The 22,962-nt window shown below is 38.5% G+C and overlaps 1 protein-coding gene across 1 annotated transcript; it reads left to right on the top strand.

The window, feature by feature from the left end:
• Positions 1–458: 458 nt before the first annotated feature.
• On the top strand, positions 459–16,928 carry EEF1E1 (eukaryotic translation elongation factor 1 epsilon 1). Its single transcript, XM_055705378.1, has 4 exons — positions 459–619; positions 2,358–2,558; positions 9,109–9,204; positions 16,271–16,928. Exons 1-4 carry the CDS (start codon positions 512–514, stop codon positions 16,409–16,411), a joined length of 546 nt encoding a protein of 181 aa, XP_055561353.1. The 5' UTR covers positions 459–511; the 3' UTR covers positions 16,412–16,928.
• The last annotated feature ends 6,034 nt before the right edge of the window (positions 16,929–22,962 follow it).

Genomic DNA, 22,962 nt, shown 5'->3' with positions numbered 1-22,962 from the left:
GCCCCGTCACCGCCCGCCCCGCCGCCCCGTCACCGCCCGCCCCGCCGCCCCGTCACCGCCCGCCCCGCCGCCCCGTCACCGCCCGCCCCGCCGCCCCGTCACCGCCCGCCCCGCCGCCCCGTCACCGCCCGCCCCGCCGCCCCGTCACCGCCCGCCCCGCCGCCCCGCCCCCCGACCGAGCCCCACCCAGGGGCGCGGCCGAGCCCCGTGCCCCGCCCGCTGCGCCCGCATGCGCAAACCACCGTGTGGGCAAGGAGCGTGTGCCCAGGCTGCGCGTGCGCCCTTCCTCACCCGCAACTTTTCTCCCGCCCCCAGGGACTTCAAGGCAAACCCTGGCTCGGCGCATGCGCTGGCTGTGCCGAGCGTCTGATTGGCTGGCCGGCCCCTTCAAGCCAATAGCAGTGACTCTTCCTTTGGCGGTGCAGTCGTTCTGTCTTCCAATGGGATTGGCCGTTGTTGTGAGGTTGCGGCTGTAGCTGCCCTTCCTTTCCCAAGTGATCCTCCGCTGAAGATGGCGGGTGCTGCGCGGCTGGGGCCGGGCGTGGAGGAGTTGACTTTGCTGGAGAAGTTGCTGGGCCTGCCGAAAGGGAACAAGTACGGCGTCCAGGGGGAGCGGAAGGTGAAGGGAGCGAGGGGGGGGGCCGGGAGCGGGCAGCGGCGCGGGGGGACGAGCGGGCGGGTGGGTGTCCACTGGCCCCTTTCCCCGGCGGCTTCTTCCCTCGCCCCTTCCCTTCTTGGCCCGGCGCGGCGATTCCTCCGCCACCGGTGCCACGGTGGCTGGGGCCCCCCGGGCCCCCCGCTCCGGAGCGGGCTTAGTGCTGGCCTCAGCTGCGCGTCCCCGCACGCTCAGCGTTTCAGCGCTTCCCCTTGAGTGGGGGTCGTTCCCCCCGCCCCCCCCCCCCAACCTTTCCTTCACCGCCCGCCGTAAGTTGTGGCTGTAGGGCCTCGCTACCTGCTCGTAGGTTCTGGAAACATCTTCCCTGTGCCGATGGGAGGGTTGTCGTGTGTCGTTGGGAGGAATATGGGCTTAAAATGTACTTGTTCCTACACTGCGCTTCTCCCTGTGTTTTCCTGGGGCCAGTACAAGTTGTGTCTGTGCTGGGGTAGTTAAATCATGTGAAAAAAAGATTCGATTTTAATATCAGGAGTGCGTCTGTAGTGAACAGTTGTTACTCTTAAGTCTTTTGCTCTTTTAAAGTAGATGTCTTGGCATTTTAAAGTTCGTGTGGAAACACTAAGTTTCGTGGTTTAAGAGGCACTTGATGCATGCAAAATGTAATATGAAGCTGAGAGTGCCACAAACATGTGAGGGCTTTTGCATGGTCCTTTTGGAGGACAACTGAGAAAAGAAGCTATGTAGTCGCCTTAAGTTTTTGTATGGGGCTTTTCTCGACTTTAGTCGTAAACAGTAAAAAAAGTCCCAAATATCAGTATATTCATTCTTTGGTTCCAAAACCTTCCTTTATTATTTAACAACCTAGCTGGTACTTTAATGCTATTACTGTAAAGCATAAGTCTGAAAAATCAAGTAACTAGATTTGTCTAGTTTTTCTGACTGCATCTTCAGTAGAAAAATTTAATAGTAGTCAAAGATTCTTGCTACAATTGCAAAACTAATAGTAAGCTTTCAATTTGTAATTTATGTTAAATCAGAAGATAGAAGGGCTCCCCTGTGTTGTCAGATATTTTTAAAAAAGCATTTTAATCAGTTTCTCTTTATCATTTTATGTCATAAATGACTGAATGGGCTTTAGTCTGTTGAAGTGAGTTTCAATTAATTCACTTTATGACATTTAGTGATTCTTTTTCGTTTCTCATGGTTGAACATGTGCTAATGATACTAACAAAGTCATGGTTAAAGCTAGAGGTGTGTTGTGTTGTCCTCCCCTGTAGTAAATTCTGTCAGAGCATTTTGGAATAGAACAGTAGGTATGAATAAGCATTTCAGTAAGTCTGGCTACTGGTCTGCTCGGAGAGAAATGGGATGCTACTGACTACAACCTTAAGTGAGAGTTCTGAATCTGAGATGGACTTAAAAGTTAGTTAATAAGATTTCTGCTAGTGTTAGAACAAATTATACTATTTCTTATTAATATTGGCAGAATTTGATTAATTGGAGCTAAAGGTACCTTGGTTTCTCCATGTGTGTGTGTTAAATACATTTCTGTAAGAACTGAAAATCAACTAACCCAAAGAATAAAAAGAGAATGTACTTTCTTTTACCATTACTAGCTTGTTAATACTTCTATATTCTGATGTATTGCTTTAAAGATTCTTTTGAGGGGCTATAAAAAAATAGCTAGTCTATAGAGACTGCTTTTTGAATGAGTTTAGTATTACGCTTTTCTTTCTTCCAGGTTCCTGTTCTTCAGACAAACAATGGTCCTGGTCTGACAGGATTAATGACCATAGCTGCCCACCTAGTTAAACAGGCTAAGAAAGACCAACTGCTTGGAGGTACTGCAGAAGAGAAAGCTGTTGTTCAGCAGTGGTTGGAATATAGAGTGACTCGAGTAGATGGAGGCTCTAGTAAAGAAGATACTAGAATAATTCTGAAGGTAAGGAGTACTTCATTACCTTGCCACTTGTTTTGGAGCACATGCAGTGCTAATGTATGTATGAACAACCAATTAATAACACTGAGCAAATGCTGAAGACTTGACAGTATCTTTAAGTACTGGCTTTTATTCTCCTTGCTGCTTTTCACTTTTATTGACAAAAATGCCCCAACAATGTGAAACAGGAGGGAAGACAGCTTAAACTGTAAAATATGTGAAGCAGAGCTCTTACTGCATTACAACCACAAAACACGCAAAACTACCCAGGGTGTTCCACACAGTTTAGAGATTATTCAACTAGTCTCTTACGAGCCATGATTATAACGTGGAGATTATTCAACTAGTCTCTTACGAGCCATGATTATAACGTGGAGATTATTCAACTAGTCTCTTATGAGCCATGTAGAGACACCAGTTTCTTACCATCTTCATAAACCCTCAGTTATAAACAAGTGGGCGTTGTATTTCAAGATAACACTGCTCTGATTGTTTTAAGAGCTATTCTCATTGGGGTTTTAATTATGAAGTACAGGCCCTACTTGATGTTGTAGTAATTGGTATTGATATCAAAAGGAGTTACTGGACAGAATTGTGTGTGAAAAGTGAAATCGTAAAGGAATCTCTGCAGATCTGCCCTTCATATCGAGCTACTTTGTATGGAGGTTTTGGTCTGCTGTATTAAACTTTAATTGTAGTCTAAAGCTTACTTCCTCTTAAACAGCTGGAAGCAGAAGAGAGAATCTCAAGGGTCACCCTGTTACTTAAGCAGCCACATGGCAGGGGGTAGATGGCAAAACTTACTTTATTTTCCTTCTTGCTACTTGTGACTGGTAATTAGTATATTTGCAGTCTTTTGGGAACAGAGCTTGAAGAGAAAACTTGCTTTGTAATGGTAAATGCTAAGGCCTGTGTTTACTAGGTGTGTATGAAACGGAAGGGTGGTTTAGATGGAAATCACACGATGCTCCAGTGCTATTAGTGAGTCTGGATTTAGAATTAGCTTTGTGAGCTGCAATGTATTGGAAGGTTGACTTTACTTGAGGCTAGCAGAGTCTAAATACTTTTGACTTCTGTTAGATGTGGTGAATCTAAGTCAACTAGAACTATTGCAGGAACTGAAGATAACTGAAGCAGCGTTCAAGAATTAACACGCTGTGTTGCTTAAAATCAAGGAAAATTTTACATCTTAAAATAGTGTGAAGCAAAAGCTTGTTAGTACTCTGTGCTTTTCAAACACAGCTTCCTTGATCTTGAGGACTTGGAGTATCTTGCCCACTTTAACAAAGTTCAACTTGGTGAAAGCCCTAAAGAAGCATTTCTTTCACACCTCTGATTATATAATTATCTTGATTTCATTGTATCTATGGAATATCATTGATTGGTTAAGCACAAGTTTTGTTTACATTGCTTTTTTTGTAACTTCTCTGGTCTTTTCTGTGTGCAAATGGTATCAGACCCTTTACAGTCATGGTTACTCTGCAGATACCACATGAAAACTATTTACCCCTTGGGTTTTCAGAATATGATTAAAGGAGGCATTGACTAATCAGGGTTCAACTTGAGGTTTAGCTGTACTTTGAACAGGTGGTATGACTAGGTGGCCCTCAGGGGTCTCTCTTGGTTTTTTGTTGTATTTGTTATAATACTTTATGGCAAGTATTAGATAAATGTCAGTCCTTTTTTTATAAAAAATTGTGATGCCTTTTGTTCTCTCAAACTGAGAAGACCATATGAGGAAAAAAACCTAAGTTTTTACCTTTCTTGCCCTTCTATCATATAAAAACCAAAAGCTAATTTTCTGTCTATATATGTAAAATCAAGTTTTCCAAGCAAAGCAAAATTTTCTTACTGAGAAACAGTCGTCACTTGAAGGAGAATCTCTGCCTTTATATTCTAATAGATATTGCTACTTTAAAATTTTGCTGTGGATTTTTTTTTTCTTAGCAGAAGAATTTATTTTGACACAGGGCTGCTGTGGAATTGTTCCAGCACTAATAATTTCATAGTATAGCAATTAAGATTTTTTTTTTAATTTGTTCTCTTGCCACCATGATTAATCAGAAAGAGGCAGCCTACCATTAAAGTATACTATGTCAAAAGGGAGTACGGGTGAAAAAAAGAAAAACGAAAATGGGGAGGGAAGTCTGAAGTTGTAGTTTTACAATATGTCTGGAATACACAATGGCAGTCTTGGGACAGTTGCAGCCTAGAGCCACGATTTATAATAAGCTGTGCCAAAAACAGTTCAGTCACTTCTGCTATAAACTTGAGGCTGCCTCTATTTAACCATTAACTTAGGTGATGTGGTTCTGAAAAATGTCAGTAAATAAGTGGTTTAATGTTTGTTAATTTGAATAGGAAGGTTCTTCTGTTTGCCTTAGGAAGATAGGTTCTCATATTGTTCTTAACTGATGTGTTGACTTAATCTGTTACTTGACATTAAAACAATCATGAAGTAGTTGGACCACCTCAACCAGGTTTTTTTATGTTCATTCAGGGTAAATGCCATACTGTTCAGAAGTGGCCAGTGGAAGTGCTCTTGGATTTTTGTCTGACTTTGATTTGCACTCCTGTTCTGGACAAAAGTGGGAGCATTACCTCTGGACTGTTCTTCAGCAGATATGTAGGAATGATGATTGTCAAGAGTGATAATAACCTAATATCTGATGCATTATGTTACCTTTCCACAGGTTGAGAGTGTTTTCCTTTGCTTGCTTTGGTTAGTGATAAATTAAGCTGCAGAGAAAAAAAATATCTGGAATTTACTTGTACTTGAGTACTTGTGCTGGATAACTAGTAGCTTTTCAGCTCTTCTGGGAAGGAATTGAGAACTTTGTGAAACACCTGTGCCATCGAATGTCTAATTAGATGCTAATGAATTCCTTTTCCAGATCAGGTTTAGCCCATAGTTTGCCAGTTCAAAAAGTTTTTTGCATGAGAATTAAAAATGTGGGCTATGCCCTGACAGTGCAGTTCTGCTTTTCTTGAGTTCTGCAATGTCAGAAGCTTTCCTGAGACATTTGAGAGTGCTCAGCTCTTTGTCTTTGTGTGGTGCCGTATAAAGGCATTTAGGGCATAAATGACCTCGAGAATATCGCTGACTGAAAGGGTATGAAAGGATGTAAGGGAAGTACGTACACCAGCAGTGTGTTGTGGTCAAAACACCCAACACAAAACTGGATTATGATTAGATCCATTGTGTAAGCTATTGAGTCATTGTAAGAAGCAACTGTTACTTACCTGAGCTGCTGTTTCAACTTGCAATGACTGGAAGGGATTCAGTCACCTTAACAGATGAATTGGATTACAAACAATTAGGTTGCATACTTAAAAGATAGTAAGTGATACTGTAGGGTAGCCGGAAGTGTGCTGTGGATAGGATGTGTTAAGCTGTCACTCTAGATATGGGCTGTAAATTGGATATTTTGCCATAGAACAAGCAAATGGAAATTCATCAGTTAGTCCATAAATAATGCAACATCTCTTCTTCTCATTACTCTTTCCCGCTCATACCCAAAAGTGGAATTGGAATTGCTGCAGTTGTTCAGCACATATTAGCGCATCAGACTGAAGTTATGCCTTAAATACCTGTCTGAAATTTCAGAAAGGTTTCCCAAAGGATTACAACAATAACTTTATATAGTTGCAAGCAACTTCCAAGACTTATTTCAGTCATTTAATACTGGGTTTGTATATGCATAATCAATTTAAGTAGTGACATGCAGTACATGAAGGACAATGATACAAATGACAGCTAACAGACCTGAATTTCTTGGATGTAATAGAAATTCAAATACAGTTTTGTATTCCAATTTTCATTAATCTCGCCAGGACAGGAACACTATTTTAGTTTAATACTATGGTCACTTAAAGATTGACTTTCAGGAATTTTATCACAGTTGGCTATTAGCCAATAATATAATCATTTATGGGAAGCATAACCCACGAGGCAGGATTAACTAAATGTGCCTAGTGCACAGGAGAAAAAAAAAAAAATTCTGTGGTGTTTTGGAATTAGCTTGACATACAGAATGAAATCAGATTATCTGTCTGTTTTATGGAAGGAAAGTACATGTTCAAAAACAATTGTAAACTAATGCTAATTTATCCAAGACTAAACCATTTTTGTCAAATTCCATTTGCTCAGTTAGCTGACTTCATAAAACTTGATGAACCAGAATAAATAATTATTCATGCTGTAATGGCTTACCCTGCCTTTAAAGTTTTAGGATTTTTTTATTGATGAATATTTTGAGTATACATGCACAGTATAAAACTTAAGAATTAGCATGCCATAACTTCTTTGATGCAGAAATCCAAAATTTTGAGCAGGGAAATAACTGTGTTAATTTTACCTTGAGACATAATGAGCTTTCTAATTTACAAAATCCTGATTCCATAGCCTAGATAAAGAAGAAAAGGGGTGAGAGAGGGGGGTAATATAATTTCAGTGGTGTTACTTCTCATTATAATACATGTTGAATTTCTGGTTAATCAAAACTAAAAATACTGGTCAGAGAACCTGTGTCAGAATAGTTGAGTTTGAGGTTTGTTGTTTTTTTTAGTAGACAAATCTTCCTGCAAGCTTTTTCTTAACATTGCATTTGCCTTTGTGTTGTGTTTGAAATTCTGCAGAGCTGTAGTTACATGTTTAAAGTAATTTGAGCGCTAACTAACATGACCAAAGCAGTAAACCAGTCTAAAGAAAAGAAGCTACATAGCCAGGGGCAGATGACCTTACAGAATTTTAACTATGCAGGGGTTAATATTTTTCCCTGATTTGCTCTAATAAAAGAAATCAAAGTAGACATGAGGATGTTTAAATATTACAGAAGGACCAGAGTCCTGTCATGAAGAAGTTATCAAAGAGATAGTAAGGTGGCATAATGGAGTCAAACTTGTCAAATGCAAATGCAAGGTCAGATGTTTTAAAGTCTCAGCATTTTAGTTTTCTGTTTTGGGTTTTTTTACATATGCACTGTAGGATATCTCCATGTTGGTAAAATTATGGAACCACAAAACCTACAATATGCTTAAGGCTAAATGTAATTTTTAGATTGTTTGCTAATTATTAGCCCTCTTCTCCTTGCCCTAGACTGCTTCTTAAAATGAAAGGTTGTCTTAAAATGGAACATGCTGTAATCTATACTGAAAAACTATTTCAGGGAAATTTGAAATGTTAGTTATGTTTAAGCTTTTTAATTCTCTTTCTGGGACAGGGAGAGTGGGTGCCTTCAGGAAAAAGGTGTGCATTTACTACAAGTTTTTTCAGCCAGCAGAGGAATAATAACAAGGAGAGTTTCCAAATCCAGGGAAAAGCTAGGAAACTTTTCCTACATTTCTGAAAATAATACTATAAAACTAAGGCTTGCTTATGCTAGCATCAGGATTAAAGTAGATAATTTCATTTGCTGTTACATTTATTTCTTGAGGGAAATGGGGCAGAAGGATGCGTAAACAGTGTGAGAGGTAGGTAAGATGTGGAGAAAAGGAAGAAGAGTTAAAGAGGTAGAGCCGCTGTGTGATGCCTGTGATCTCAGAAGTGATACACATGAGTGATGGTGAGAATGTTGGCATCCTGTTTTCTGGCAGAGAATGACTGCCTACAAAAAGCCATGAAAAACTCTTCCAGTAATACAGATTTGAAATATTTATTCACTGAATCTAAATGAAAACTTCTACTATCCACCTGTATAGCTTCTGATACGGAATTGTTGAGAGAGGGATGATCTTAAAATGCTGAAGCAGTGCTCTCGTCATATGTATTTAGATAGCAACTGAATTGACAGTATCTGTTATTAAGAATTGCTAGCAGTGATTTCAACATTAATAAAAGCAGTTGTAAAATGATACCAGCTGATGGGTATTAAGTTTCTGGCACTGAGCTTGAAACACTTTGTCTCCCACCCCAATATCCCTTTGTGTTTCCCTGGTTCTCTCACATTGCAGTTCCAGAACTTTGCTGAACTGAAAGTTTCCAGAACTTTTGCATTGAGTGAGTCCTGGAGGGGAGGAGAAGCTGCTGCTGAAAGAGCAAAATGCTCTCCTTTGATCATAGGACTATATTTTCCACTTACCAAATGTTAAATGTGTAACAGCAGTGCTTCTGAGTCATATGCACTAATGACAAAAGATGCACAACTCCTGCATTTTAGAATTCCAGTAATCTGAAGTCAGGAAAAGACAGATTTGCAAGTATTTCTGTGGAGTTAGCTTAATATGTAAAATAAATCTCAGTTGTATTTACAAAAACTTGAGTGATGTAAGTGGGGGAATTATGAAAAATTATGCGTTTGTTTGGAGACCAACATTTAAATTCTATTGAATTTTTGCTGTCAAAGAATTATGATACTTCCGTTATCTTGACACTTTTTTTGGATTCTTTTCTTTTAATGTCTTTCTCCTTTGTTCAGTTGTGAAAAATTAAAGCGGGCATTTATTTTATATGCATGGTCTTCAGAGGTAGTTTTCTATTACTTTTAACAATTGCCTTAATATTTTGTCTTACAAAGTCAGTACTACAGCAGTATAATGACTTTTTCCTTTTTAGGATCTTAATTTACACCTTGAAGATAAAGTCTACCTTGCAGGAAACATTTTTACCTTAGCAGACATTTTGATGTACTATGGACTGCATCATGTCATGGTAAGTGTTATTTGCATTATTTTTATAAATGCAGATATCATAATTGTTTATCTAAAGGGCAGTTTATTGTTGAAGTTGACTTGCTGAATTGATCAGTGACAATTACAGGACAGAAATTGAGAGGTTTCTTACAAGAACTTAAAAACAAGATTTTGTATTCTTTTTTTTACTCTTTTTAATATTTAGCTATGAATCTGTCAAAGTAAGTGTATTGTCTGTAGTGTCCAGAGTGCTTTACTTTCCTCTTATGTAATGTAACAAGGGCAATAGCTATCCCTGTGTTTCTGGGTATGAGGAATCAATCTGTTAAAGGCTGAAACATGACTGGCTTACAGAACTACATGGGGAAATAGATGAATCAAACTGCAAGGATGTGTCAGAACTGGAAGTACTAACCATGTTAGTATTGGAGAAATACTGCTGGTGCAATGAAAAATGTACATAAATTAAGCTCTTGAAGGATGAATGCCTGTAAAAGTGTGAGCCATAACAAAATGTCTCTTGTGTTTCAAGACTTAATGTTAAGACTTGATAATATACAGTATATGAAAATGGCATGGGGAGTTGGTGTGTAGGAGGAAAAAAAAAACAACAAGAAAAAACCCAAACCTCCAAGATTTTGTACAGAATTGAGATGTTGAGATTCTTTGTAGTCAATTCAGGGTTTACTATGAAGTGCTTATAAATCGTTGCACCTCAATTCTGAACCCCAAGTGGTAGTTTAAAGATGAAGCAGTAGAAGTTACTTGTATTTTGGTGGCCGGAATGTGATTGTAAATGAGCTATCCTTCTCTGCAGTGGGTGCTCCTGGAAAAAAAACAAAGGACTTGCACAAAAAGGTCTGCTAAATTCTTGGGAAAAGATAAAAGCAGTCAGTTTCACATTAGGAAAGGGGGGGAGATAATCAGAAAAAGATGCCTCTGGCAAACATGAATTTAACCAACTGGGTGAATGGTTACTTAGTACATTTAAAAGAAGGTCTCTGGGAGAAGTGTGCAAGAATGCTATGCTTCAGAACAGAGGCTGGGGCAGGGAAGGGGGGGAGATAAAATAATGAAATACTATCGGAAATGAGGAAGAACTTATATGGATCTTCACTGTCCAGGAGTAAAAGTTCAAATGAGAGTGTGTCAAGCAGAGGAGAGGGAAGGGAAGCTTCATTTCTGAAGGTTTTTGAAAACATGTTGGAGTGAGTCACTTAGAATTAATTCTGTTAAATCTTATTTGCCTTGTAAAACACCTTTAGTAGGAAAGGTGTGTTGACTAGAGTGTCAGAATGGGTTACCTTTCACATATCATATGTAGACATAGAAAAACATTTAAGTAATTTCTAAATATATGACTGTATATGCTGTAAGAGTACGAGTTCAAAGGAGACTTTTTTTTTTAAAAAAATACTTAGGCAGGGGAAAATAAAGCATATTTTAAATTTAGTTTGCTCTGGAGTAGACCACCTAATCAAGAAGAAAAGATACAAGTTATTGCTTTGGGAAATGGAACAGATGGTAAAAACAAATGACTTGGTGCTCCTGGGTGCCTGTAACCATCCAGACACTACTTGGGACAAGTTTATATTACAGCATCTGTTTCTGGAATGTTTGATTTCATGGAAGATAATTTTCTGAATCAGAAGGGTATATATAATGGGGTGGCTATCCTAAACAAAGAGGAAAATCTAGAGGCTACTAGCTAGGAATAGCATGTATTCTGAAGCTTTCAGAATTGGTTAATATTAGTACTTAACTATAGGGGTAAGATCTTGAACCGTAGAATTCTGTGATATTTTTTTATTTTTTTTTTTATTCCCACCCCCTGCCCTGTAATGAGAAGCAAGTATGCCCAGAGCTGCTTCTCCACCCTAAGCTTTAGTGTGGTAGGAAACTGCTGTATCTCTTGATGTGATGAGGTCCAGGGAAGCAGTTGGTCATATTTACCATTGTTTCAGCTAAGCCTTTTAGAAAATATCAATACATGTTTCCTATAGTCCTTCAAGAGAGGAGGTGGTAATGGGAGGCATGGGGGTGGTGGTGGAGATCCGCAGTTCTTGCTGTCCATCAAGCTGTCTAGAAAATTGATATGAAAACGTTACTGATAATGACCTTCAGGATTAATCTGCTTTCATAGACTTGACAACTACATTCTAACAGACATTGGTAATAGGATACTGTAAATATTACCGACATGCCATGATCATCCCAAACGAGTCAAGTATTATTAAAACTTTAAAAATCTTCTGCTGCACACTTCATTGGAAGGGTTTTCAAGACCACCCAATCCTTTTGGACCCAACCCAATTGCTCAATTCTTCACCTGTGGTTTCATTTTCCTTAGTGTTTCTGAATATAGATCATACACCTTCATATTCTTCCCCTCCTCCCACCTTCATTTTGCCCTTCCCATTGTCTGGTGGGGCGGGGGCGGTTCTGGAGCCAGATTCTTCACTGTCCAGGCTTGTCCGTTTTAACTTACTAATAGCTGTCTATTGAAGAGCAGCAACTCTTCATTTTGCAATTGTATGCCGTTCTCGTAGCCTTCCTCTCTCCTAGTTATCTTCAGCACAATATTACTATGTGTATAAAAATCCATATTGTGGAAAAGGAATTAGTATTTTAATGAGTAACAGTCAGATTCACAGGTAGTGTTGCAAGCTTTGTGCGGACTGAGGCTATTTTGAGTTTTATGAATTAGAAATAGACACTTCTAATAAGGTAGGAACTAAATTGTATACGTTGTTACACTGCATCATAATACTTCTTGGGTGTTTGACCTGTATCATGCTTGATATTGACTGTCTAAGTGAACTTTTTCAATTAATGTGATTTACATTGTCATATGTAATTCCTTGTTTCCATATGTCTAATATAAATATTGTCTTTAGACACTTTTACTTAAATACGTATGTGGATAAATACGATGAACAATGAAGTTTTACTGGGTTAAAGCATAGATTGCAGAGAAAACATGAATTCGGAAGCATTGCTTGAGGATAGCTCATGCAATCTGTAAGCATTACATTCCCCCTGTGGTAATGAGCTTGCTTTCATATTTTTTTTTATTTATTTATTTAAAGTAAAAAAAAATCCCTATTTTTTTATTAAGTATTTTCAAACACCCTGAGTCCAGTTCTCTTTAAGAGAAATCGTCAGTACAAAGATCGATCTGGGTTTAGACTTGAAAAATTTGTCAGAACAAAAGTAGGTCTCCAATCTTTGTTTGACTTGAAAATTTCTTTAATAAGGTCTAGAAAATAACTGCTGGGTGAAATCTCAATCTGCAAATTGAAGAAGCCCCAGTCAAAATTCTCAGGTCATGTCAAGTATAAAACAAAGTAAGTTTGCTCTTATCTTGTCAGAGCTACCGATACTGAATAATAATTAGACTGCAATAGTTTATTTTCCAGTTAATTTTTTCCATAATGAGCATTGATGAATTTTTGTTAATATTGATATGGTGCTTACCTTAGTACTGGGATAACAGTCTTTCCTTCTAAAGAATGCTAGAAATGGTATTTTATACTGTTTTTTCTAATTCAGTTTAAGAAAAGATTTAATTTTAAGCATGTTACTTTAACAGCATAAAATTAGTCAAAACTGCGTGAAAGTTCATCATTTTGTTAAATACACCATTCAGCTGTTTTTGTGTTTTCCCTTTCCCTCATATCTAAAGGCTAAATTTAAAAAGTGAGTTATCTTATCCTTTCCTTGATGCCGAAGAACTTTAGGTGCAGGCAGGTTTTTAGACTTCCCATGCACATGCAGGGTGTGGGAATGGGAATTTATGCCTGCATCCACAGCACTACTGAAAGCAAATATAATTAAAGCTTGTGTATTTATAGCCCTTCTAGAAACTCTTCTGGTTGCATTGTATGGTGACCACCCTGGTTACCCTTTGTGAGTTTTATGGTGAAGAATAAGACTTCTTTTTTTTTTGAAAAAAAAAAAAAAAGCCTGTCAAATTGAGTGCCTGCTTCTTTGCTATTAAAATAATTGCTTTAATAGCAAATAATTATTGTAACAGCAGAACAGCAGCCTTTCTTAACTTGGGGGAATTATCTAATTTAATGAGAGAGAACAGAAAATACCCATCTAACAAAATGTTGTAAAAAATGCCATGGAAGTGATCTCTAAACAATTAACCTAAGAGTTATGTTACAAGTGAAAAGTAGAGCATGCCACAAAGTGCTTTTTAATGTATTTCACTGATAGGGTACATTATGTAAATAAGTAGAAGTATCTTGTGTGTTATGCCTAGAGTACAAAAAGGGGGTTGTTATTAGAGTAGCTGTCTGGTTTTGCCCTTCAGATATTTTTTCACTGCTCTGACAGAATGGAGAACTAGTTTTCCAGACTTTATTTTTTATTTACATCAAAGAAATGTGAAGATTGAGATTTCTCAGTATAAAATTATGGGAAGAAGATACTGTATCTGCTGCGAAATCTGAAGTTTAGTTCAGCATTTTCATAAGAAATTGCTTATCCATTAAAGACTTTGAAAAAGGGTATTGTAATTATAACTTTATGTACAACACTCAAGGAACTTGAGTGTTTGGTATTTTTTAGTACCTGCATACGCTTACTTTTCTTTGAGTAATTTTAGATAGCCTTAGAGTACACATGTTCTTTTCATGCTCTGTGTTGCTTTGTAAATGGTTCTACATCTTCATACCAAGCACCAGCTTCCAATTACCACTAATTACAACAAACTGTAGGTGATCAAAAGCATTTTTCCCTAAATGACGCTGCATGGATTTCTTTTGTCCTGAGTATACTGTACTTGGAGAAGCTCAGGTAATTTGTGAAGCACTCAGTGTTACCTTTTAATAACTTCCACCTTGTAGTGCCTTTAAAAATTCTGGAGTTTTTCCCTTTACCAGTGTTGTTCTCTTCCTCTTGACTAATGCTGATTAGCTCTTAGGTTTCTAGCTCAGCAAAATTAGTAAGTGGCTGTGTTTTAATTGATCTGTCTGTGCACTTCTTTCAGACTATGCAGCTGTAGGAATAGTTTGTTTCCATGCCAGCAGCAGGAGAAGCAGATACTCATGTACTACCTGAACTGGGGTTCAGAATTGAAATTGTTGTTGTGGAAGTATGTTGACAGTGCTATGTTTGTATTCTGGTGAGTGAGTCCTGTAGGAAGAAGAGCTACTTGGGTTTAGGAGCAGCTGTGAGATCCCTGGTTTTTGCTTGTTGCCACAGTTTGAATGTTCCTCTTAACAGAGCTTTAATGCTCTGTGGTGTTGGTTTAGAATACCTTTCTGCAACTTCCTGAAATTCTTCTTCCTTGGTATTTTTCCAGTGGTTCCTCTTGTAGCATATATATCCTTACCTTCTTTTCTACCTCTACATGTTTAAAGCTTTCCAGTTCTAAGCCAAGAGCTGGGCTGTGTGAGAGGACAGTAAGGAGAAGCAGCAGACATTATAGGTGGCCCTTAAAATATAAAGGGCTGGTGTGTCAGGAGGTAAAGTTTAATACAAAACTTAGTTTTAAACACCAGCTTTTCACTCGTACAGCTGAGTAAATGAGTATGTATAGCTGCTTTTGCGATTTAAAGTTTGTTGGAACATACTTGTTTCCAGCTGTCCTGTGCCCAAGATGAAAGTTGCAGGGAACCTGCATTATCCATGAAATCTGGCATTTGCAGAACAAGGCATAAGGCATATGCCATCTGTTTAGCTTTTGAGGAGGGGATTAACCTTGATTAGCTTTAGAAGTCTAAACATGAAAAATATTAGGCATGTCTGTCTAGTGATGTCTGTTAAAGCTATCCTCTACAGGTGTGCCCTTTTTCATTGACTGCAAGTGTTGTCAAGGTTGACTAAGTGAAGCTTGATGTCTGCCTTAGCTAACTGAAAATGAAGTGTTGCGAATCCCGCACTGAATGGTTTAGGTATGGGTGAGGTAAGTTAGGGTAGTTGATGTGAAAATCATGTTTTGTTTCAGATACAGTTTTTATAGTCTCTTTTGAGGACTACCCCATTTGAAATTCAGTTGTAGTAGGTTAATGCGAGGAAACAGCTTATCAGTTTCGAAATAATTTAACTTCATTACAGGGGAATGAGGAGACCTGAAATTGCTATTTAAGGAACAGTAATACAGGATGGGAATAGTTTTTCTACAGCTGGCTTGAAAGACTCTGAACTAATAAAAGATTTTGCTGCAAATTTGGGGATGTTGCCGACTTGAACTTAGACGACTTTGAAAGGTAATAGTTAAGATCTGTAATTGTAGATGACTTTACCTGAGCCAGTCCTCTGATAAAAGTAAAGGTAGGCTTGAAGCACTTCATTAATCTTAGCCCCGATTCCTGTGGCAAGGAGCTGTTGCAATGGTTACGTGATAGTTGGAGGCTTCTTCCTGACTGATCTTACAGCTTTTTGATGTGGGTTAAAATAAGCAAGTGAATGTGCTGTTGACTTGAGAACTCTGGTAAACAGCAGAGCCTCAAACTGTAGGACTAAGTGATGGTACTTTGTGAAGTCTGGACAGGTTTCCAGTTTGTTTTGCTGTAACTTGACTGATGCCATTGCTATCTTAATGTGAGCTAGCCTGTCTGAACAGTTAAGTGTTAAGCTATGCTGTTGCTCAGTAACTATTGTATGACTCTTGCTCAAATTTTTCTATCCAGTCTGAAAAAAACCTTACTCCTATACTTACAGTACACTTGAAGTACAAAGTAGTTGCTTTTCCTGTAAGGCAAGACCGCCTGCTAGATTAATGTGAAAGACTTATGCATGTTGTGGGACTAACTCTTCCGTGCACCCCTCAATACTTAACCCCATGAACAGATGCATTGAAGTCAAGCAAGCTAAGGCCCTGTTTCCCTCTCTTGTATCACACAAGTGTACATTCCACACTCCAGGTCTGTTCATTTGAGTAAATTAAAAGTAAATGTATAGTTGGGGCTGTGAATTTTAATATGTGAAATTAAGAGAGAATACTGCTGGCCTGTTTGTGAGTTGAAATCAGCTGTAAAAACTATCCACTTTTATTTTGCCTTACCACTTGTTAATACATTGATAATGCACTGCCTTTTCTTACTGGTGCCTTGTATTTCTTCCCAATGCAGGTGGACCTCACAGTGCAAGAAAAGGAGAAGTACCTTAATGTGTCTCGTTGGTTCAATCACATTCAACATTATCCAGGTGTCCGACAACATCTGTCTAATGTCGTCTTTATCAAGAACAGATTATACACTAATGCTCATTAAGGAAAATCTTAATGTCGGGTTGGAAGGGTGTCAGGGAGTTTAGAAGTTATACTGTCCAAAACCACTAACTTGAAAATAATGGTTTGTAACCTTCTGTATGTGAACCAAAACTGTTGATCCCTCAGATAATAGAATTGCATTGAATTGGTATTGTTCGTTCAAGAAGTTGAACTTAACTAAATAATTGTATCATGTATCTGATTAAATGCAGCAATGGTAGAAAGATGGGAATTGAGTTTTAATTCACTATATTTTAAAAATGAAAAGTTATTTCAATTAAATATTCAAGTGTAATTATAGGAAAGATTTACTTATTTTCCTTCAATTATTCACTCCTGCTATTTATTGAATTTTTATCTATGTCCCGCTTTCTCTCCATTTTATTTTCCATGGATGTTTACACTAGTTTTGTAAGAGTTAAGAGCTATATTGTGTGCCAAGGATGTGAAAAAGGGAACATGCAAATGTTACAAAGTATTTATGTGACTGAATAAATTATTTTGAAATGTAGTCTTAATTTGGCTGTGGAACTTTCTAGTTTTTCTTCACTAAAGAAAATGAACATTTTTAAAGGTTAGTTCACTTGCTACTTCATTTTTAGTTATATGGACTTTTAATTCTAGAAGTTTCTTTCAAACTGGGTAATAATGCTAGTGTTTTTCAAGATTTTGCATATCTCTCCTTTCAGACAGTATTCACACAACTCCCAAATGCAAGCTTTGAGATCCTAAAAAAAAAAAAAAAAGCTGAGCCACCCCCCCAAAAAAAAAAACCCAAACAAAAACTGGCGGAAAATAACTCGGATTAAAATAACAATGAGCTAGTTGGCAAGCAAAACAAAAGCATGTTTTAGTTTGTTTTTAAAACCAAAGACACTTGGATGGGTCGTTTCACTGTAGAATGTGGTCCCTCCATTCTTCTCTTGAGCAAATTTAAAAGCCCTAACATAATGCCCTAAGGATGTATCTGAATTGGGTAATTACCTTCTGCACAATTCAGTTAACCTTTGTTTCAAAATAACTGGAATTACAAAAATATTTTTGATACTTTAATTAATAAACTTTTGTTGCTTTCTACAACAGCGTTCAGCAAGCGACTTCATTTGTACATTTTTTTGTCCTAACTTGTGTGCTGCTTATCTACCATAGGTAGATATTTTCAGCAGCTGTTTGAATGTTACAAGGCCTTAAGAAAAAAAATAAGGATAATGAAATAATTAAAATATATCCTAACACATAAATGGATAGAAGAATATGGCATGAGTAAGCTTAACTTGGATAATTCCAGGCTCTTTAATAGGTGTTTTCTGTATATACATAATTTCTCAGAGGGTTTGCAGGCACACAGTGTTACTTTTAGGAATGTCTTCTATTGCTAAAAATGAAAGATTTTTTGTTTTGAAAAAGTTCTTGTTTTCCAGGGGTCTTAATTCTTGGCTTCTACCATTTCTCCTGTGACATTACTCTTGCTCCTTGCTATTCAGAAGTAAGCCTTTGTAATGAGTATCTCACTGAAATCTTGAGATCTGTTCAAGAATGGTGGAGTAGGCTTTAGTGCAAATGTACATTGTAAACTTCTTTATATTTGATTACCTGAGGGCTTCAGGTTTTTACTGTCAGTACTTGCACTCTCAATTCCTGATTTATTCAAACATTTGTTACCTAGTAATACACATATAAGTTTGCTTTTTTCCCCCACTTATGGCTGGGAGCAAGTGATGATGAGACTTAGAAAAATACCTGCACTTCTACTAATTCTGCTATAACGAACCATTTTCTGTTTCTGAAGGGGAGCGTGAGCGGGAATCATCAGTGCATTTGGTCAGGGTTTGGGGAAGTTTCACATTAGTCTTGCAGATTTTGTTTATATATATGCTATTGCAATGAGAATGATACAAACTTTGTAAAGCGTACGTGCAAGCCTTCTTCCAAGGGAACAGCAGATGACGTTACAGCTAAGAACACTCAAAGGGAACCAGAGCTAAAAATATTGCTGAAAACAATACTGTTATCTTTTCAGACAAGTTTTGAAGGGATGATGCTAAAAAGTGTCTTTCTTTTTTTTCCCAAACAGCCGCTGTTTCTAAGTGTTGGGATTTCTCAAGGTGGCTACATGCTACTGCTGCAGTATCCCCTAGCCTCTTGTGCCAGTTTTATTTTCTCTGGTGTAGAACAGAAGTATTACTTGCTGCTGAAATGCTAAAAAAAAAAAAAATCAGCTGACAGCTGAAATGTTTAGAAAAGGATTAGTAAAATTTAACTCTATACTATCTAAAAGGCAGTTGGTCATTATCATATACAACTTTGAGCATTTCAGTTTTTTCTCCCCTGTATGGAGAAACTTAAGGGGGTAGAGGGTTAAAAAGCAAAGAAGGATGAATTGAGACACTGCCTTTAGAGACAGGACTGGGAAAACCAGATGGTATCGATTTCCTCCCCTATCCCCCTTTCTGTCTAATGTCTTTTGATCATCAAGGACAATTAAATCTGTTAAAAAAAAAAATCTAAAAAAACCCCATAAAAATGTAGCTTGGTCTATCTGAGATTGTACGAGGTACATTTTTTTACGATGATACTTCATATTATTTACAGATGAGATGTACGTGAGCTCTCGAGTTAACATTGATTGTCTGTATAGAGTGCATGGGTAAATGTTCTGCTGTTCTTAACGCTACTGCCACTTGTCTTTCTGTAATATTTTATTATATTTTCACTGAACATCAGTAAAAGTGACTTTTCTCCCTTGCAACCCCCTTCTTCCTTCTTAAAATCTCAGTTGCTGAAGGGCACAGTAAATACTGTGATGTTGTTTTACTTTTGTTGCTTCACAGTTTGATGATGATGATGACCACCGTGATGTGTGGAATTTATTTTCACAGCATTTCATGAATGGTGACACACTCATTTGTTAATGTATCTCATTGCAGTATTATTTTGCATAATTGTTCTATCTAATTTATTCAAGGGGCCTGACATGTTATGGTCTTTTAAGTATGTGCCTCTAGGACTTGAGGTTGTTGCCATATGGTGAGATAGTGCTACATGACAACCTTTCAGCAACTGAAGAATTCAACAGTGAAATAAATATGATAATTTTAAGTGTTCAGTGAAATGTTACACTTACCACTTAGATTTGTCTTTTTCCCCTTGATGCTGAGATGACCAGTGCTTGCAGAGAAGCCAGGTTGAAACTGATGTTCAACTGTTGCATTGGGTATGTCGGAAATGTGCTGATTATTTTTAGTAGTCTTTTCATATGTGACTTAATTTTCAAATGAGAGTTCAGTTTGACTTCGGAAGTCTCTAGGGGCACTGAGACAACTGGGCAACAGCAATTTATAGAAAAAATCTACGTTTGATATAGGATTAGAGAAGAGTGAGTAGGAATGAGAAATTTGAGCTGTGTTACACTGAAGAAGAAAAAACAGTTCCAGTTTAGACCTAGGTACAAAGAAAATCTGACCATTCTGATGGAACTGAAATGTAAGCTTTTCAGCAGCAAAACTGTATAATTTTTTTAATGATACCTTAAATTTATAACATGTTTTTTTGTCGAATTCTTTTTGTATCGTCAGTGATTCACCTACTAGGTTGGCATCCCAGTTTTCCACACAGAAAACAAGTTAGGAAATATCAGTTCTGGTTAACAGTTGACACAGTCCCATCAAGCACCTTGTGTTTGTTACCTTTCTTCACTGCCACACTGTGCTTGCTTTCAAGGTTTGCAACTATTGAATTGCCAGAGATTGTTTGGGCAGGATGTGTAACATTTGGACAGTGAAGTCTCCTGGGTAGCATCTTAACTGCTTGCCTGTAAGAGGGTCTGTTTTCACATCCTTTTCATCATTTTTTTTTATCTCCTAATCCTTCTTTATAGCCTACCCCACGCTCTTAAGTATTTTTAGACTAAAGCAGCCTTTCTCCCAGGAATTTCTTGCTACTATCTGAATCTTTTGAAAAACACAGGCCTAGAGAGGGACTTAATTTTTGTAAGGTACTTCTTGAACTGCCCAATAGGTGTCCTAGCTTAGTGGAGTATCTTGATTAACTAATTCTTCAACTTCTGCTTTCTTTCTCTTACACAAACGTACACACGTTTATTTAAATTATAATTATAGTTGATGGAAGAATAATTTAGACTTCAGCGTGGGTGTGTATCCTGAGTTATTATCAAGCAGCTGAGACTAAGGTTTAAGATGGACATGAGTACTTTGCAATTGAAGACATCTTATATTATCTAAAATATATGAAAATATGATTTAGAAGTGTTAACATGGTTTTGGCCATGAAATAAAATACATACAAGTAACGTGACCTATGAAGAGAGCTGTAGGACTTGGGCATCTATTCTTCTCTTGATTAAAAAGCAAGAGATGATCAAAACTCTGCTCCTCAGTGCTGTGGGTTTGGAACAGATGAGGATGAAGTACCTAAAAAGAGATTAGCTGAAAGAGGTGAAAATAAAGGAATAGATACAACTAAAATCATTATCAAGAAATCCAGCATAAGCTCTTCAATTCAGAAGTCTGGTTTGTATTCTTTCTGGTCTGCTAGCATCTTCTGTTTGCATCTCTGCAGGTGATGTATGGTTTGTCTGCTCCGTGAATCCTGAAGTTGGGAATGGAGACGTTATTGTGATTTTTCTCCCAAGTAGATTTGCCTTGGTATGGCCATAAATTGATTTTATAGTTCTATGTGTGTACAGAACCTAGTATGTGATTATTTTTTTGTACCTCTTGTTTTTGGGTTTTTTTGCTAGGAAGAGGGATCTGTAGGCCTATTTGAGGTTTTTTTCCTTTTAATTTTCAATTTTATCACTTCTTTCAGTCTTTGGTGTGTTTCACAGTCTTTAACTTCAAAGTATAATTGCAATGATGCAGCTGCTTAATGGATTAATACATCTAATATTTTCCCCTAAGAGCAGTATTTCTTCTTTGCATCTATAATTGAATCGTGCTGCTGCTGTCCCTGACGGAAATTCCAAGTTTCATATTCACCGTACACCTGAGCACATGCTTACTCACTTGGTAATACGAAGTTTTGTTCTGGATTTATTGAAGTTGAATTGTATTTCACACATCTTTTTTGTGCTTGAATTTTATTGCAAAAGACATTTGAGGGGAGATGCCGTCGTGCGCCTCTGCTGTGCTGGGCTTTCGGATTCAGGCAGTGTCTTTGTATCCCACTGCTGCGTGTCTCAAATACTAGATTTGTAGTACTTCAGAGCCCAGCTCCAGGGCGATATATAAAGATATCACAGATCTGTTGGGGGGTGGGGGGGGGGTGGGGGGTGCTGTAGCAAGGGTTACTTGTTGCTGTTCCGTGCATGTTCCTGCAGGCGTGGCCTTTATTTTCCATGCTGGTAGTGACTACAGCCACTGTGGCTGCTGCAGAGCGCCGTGCATCCCACCTCTTGGTCTGCTGGCAGGCACGAGGTGAGTAATTTTTCATTGTTGCTGCATCTGAAGGATTCCCCTTTCCCCATGCTACCTTGGCCCCTTCAGGAAGATTTTCATCTATTAAACTTCCCCTTCTCTGTTGGAAGAACTAAATCTCTTTCAGTATTTCCAGGCTGGTGATCTAATTTGACAGCTCATCAGTGATGTCTGTTCCACTTCAGAGAGGCAGGTAGCCTCGGGCTAGCCAGCTGCATTGTGGATTCTGCAGATTTGGCTTGCTGTTCCTGCTGGGTGTCATCTGTCTTCTTAGTCTTGCGGTGGATAATTTTTGTCCTCCCTAGCATCATCTGCCTGAGCAGTTTCTGCCTGGCAGGCCTGTCCGTCCAGGTTGAGCATCAACTACAGTAGCCGCACGACTAATCTGAAAAGGCACTCCTCCAAAGAGCGCAGCCCCAGGCCTGCTTTGGCCAGCATCGGCATCGCGGCCCACAAACTTCCAGCCATCATGATCGTGGTCTCAGTCTCCCATCACGGGTGCAGCCCATGGACTTATTCTGCTGGCGCAAAGTATGTCCCCCGCCTCGCCCTCTTAAGGGCCGTCGCTCCGATTCCTCCCGTCTCGGCAGACGTCTGCCTCAACAGGTTTGGGTTTCCCTGCCTGTTGCCAGCATTTGACTCGGACACTGCCACTTGGATGAAACAGTCCTTTAGTGGATTATCATTGCTAGACAGCCTGTGGGGGAAATGACAGGACAAGGCACGTTCATCTGAAGATTTTGCAATTCAGAGTGCTGCTAATGCTAATGGGAAGTGGCAGGGTGATCCCTAAAAGAGAAAGCGGGTTCCGTTGCACGGCAAAAGTGACAGAGGTTGTTTCGCCTCTCTTCCAAAAAAATACATGATGACTACATATGTTGATTTTCATGCTCCAAGCCATAGCTATTTCCATATTTTTGTGACTTGATGACTACTGCCTACAAACTGGCAGGTTAGGGGCTCCACAAGTATTGTCTTTTTATAGCCATCACCTCTTTAAGTCCTCCTTAATTTTTTTAAATATGTTTGGAGAATAAGCTTGATGGGGGAGAACCAGGCATAAATGTAGAAAATAAACAATTTTAAAAAACAAACAAAAAAACTGTATTCAAACAAA

The sequence above is a fragment of the Falco cherrug genome, chromosome 3, assembly GCF_023634085.1.
Source record: "Falco cherrug isolate bFalChe1 chromosome 3, bFalChe1.pri, whole genome shotgun sequence".
In the NCBI taxonomy this organism is placed as follows: Eukaryota; Metazoa; Chordata; class Aves; order Falconiformes; family Falconidae; genus Falco; species Falco cherrug.
This window is presented reverse-complemented; position numbering and strand designations above follow the sequence as displayed.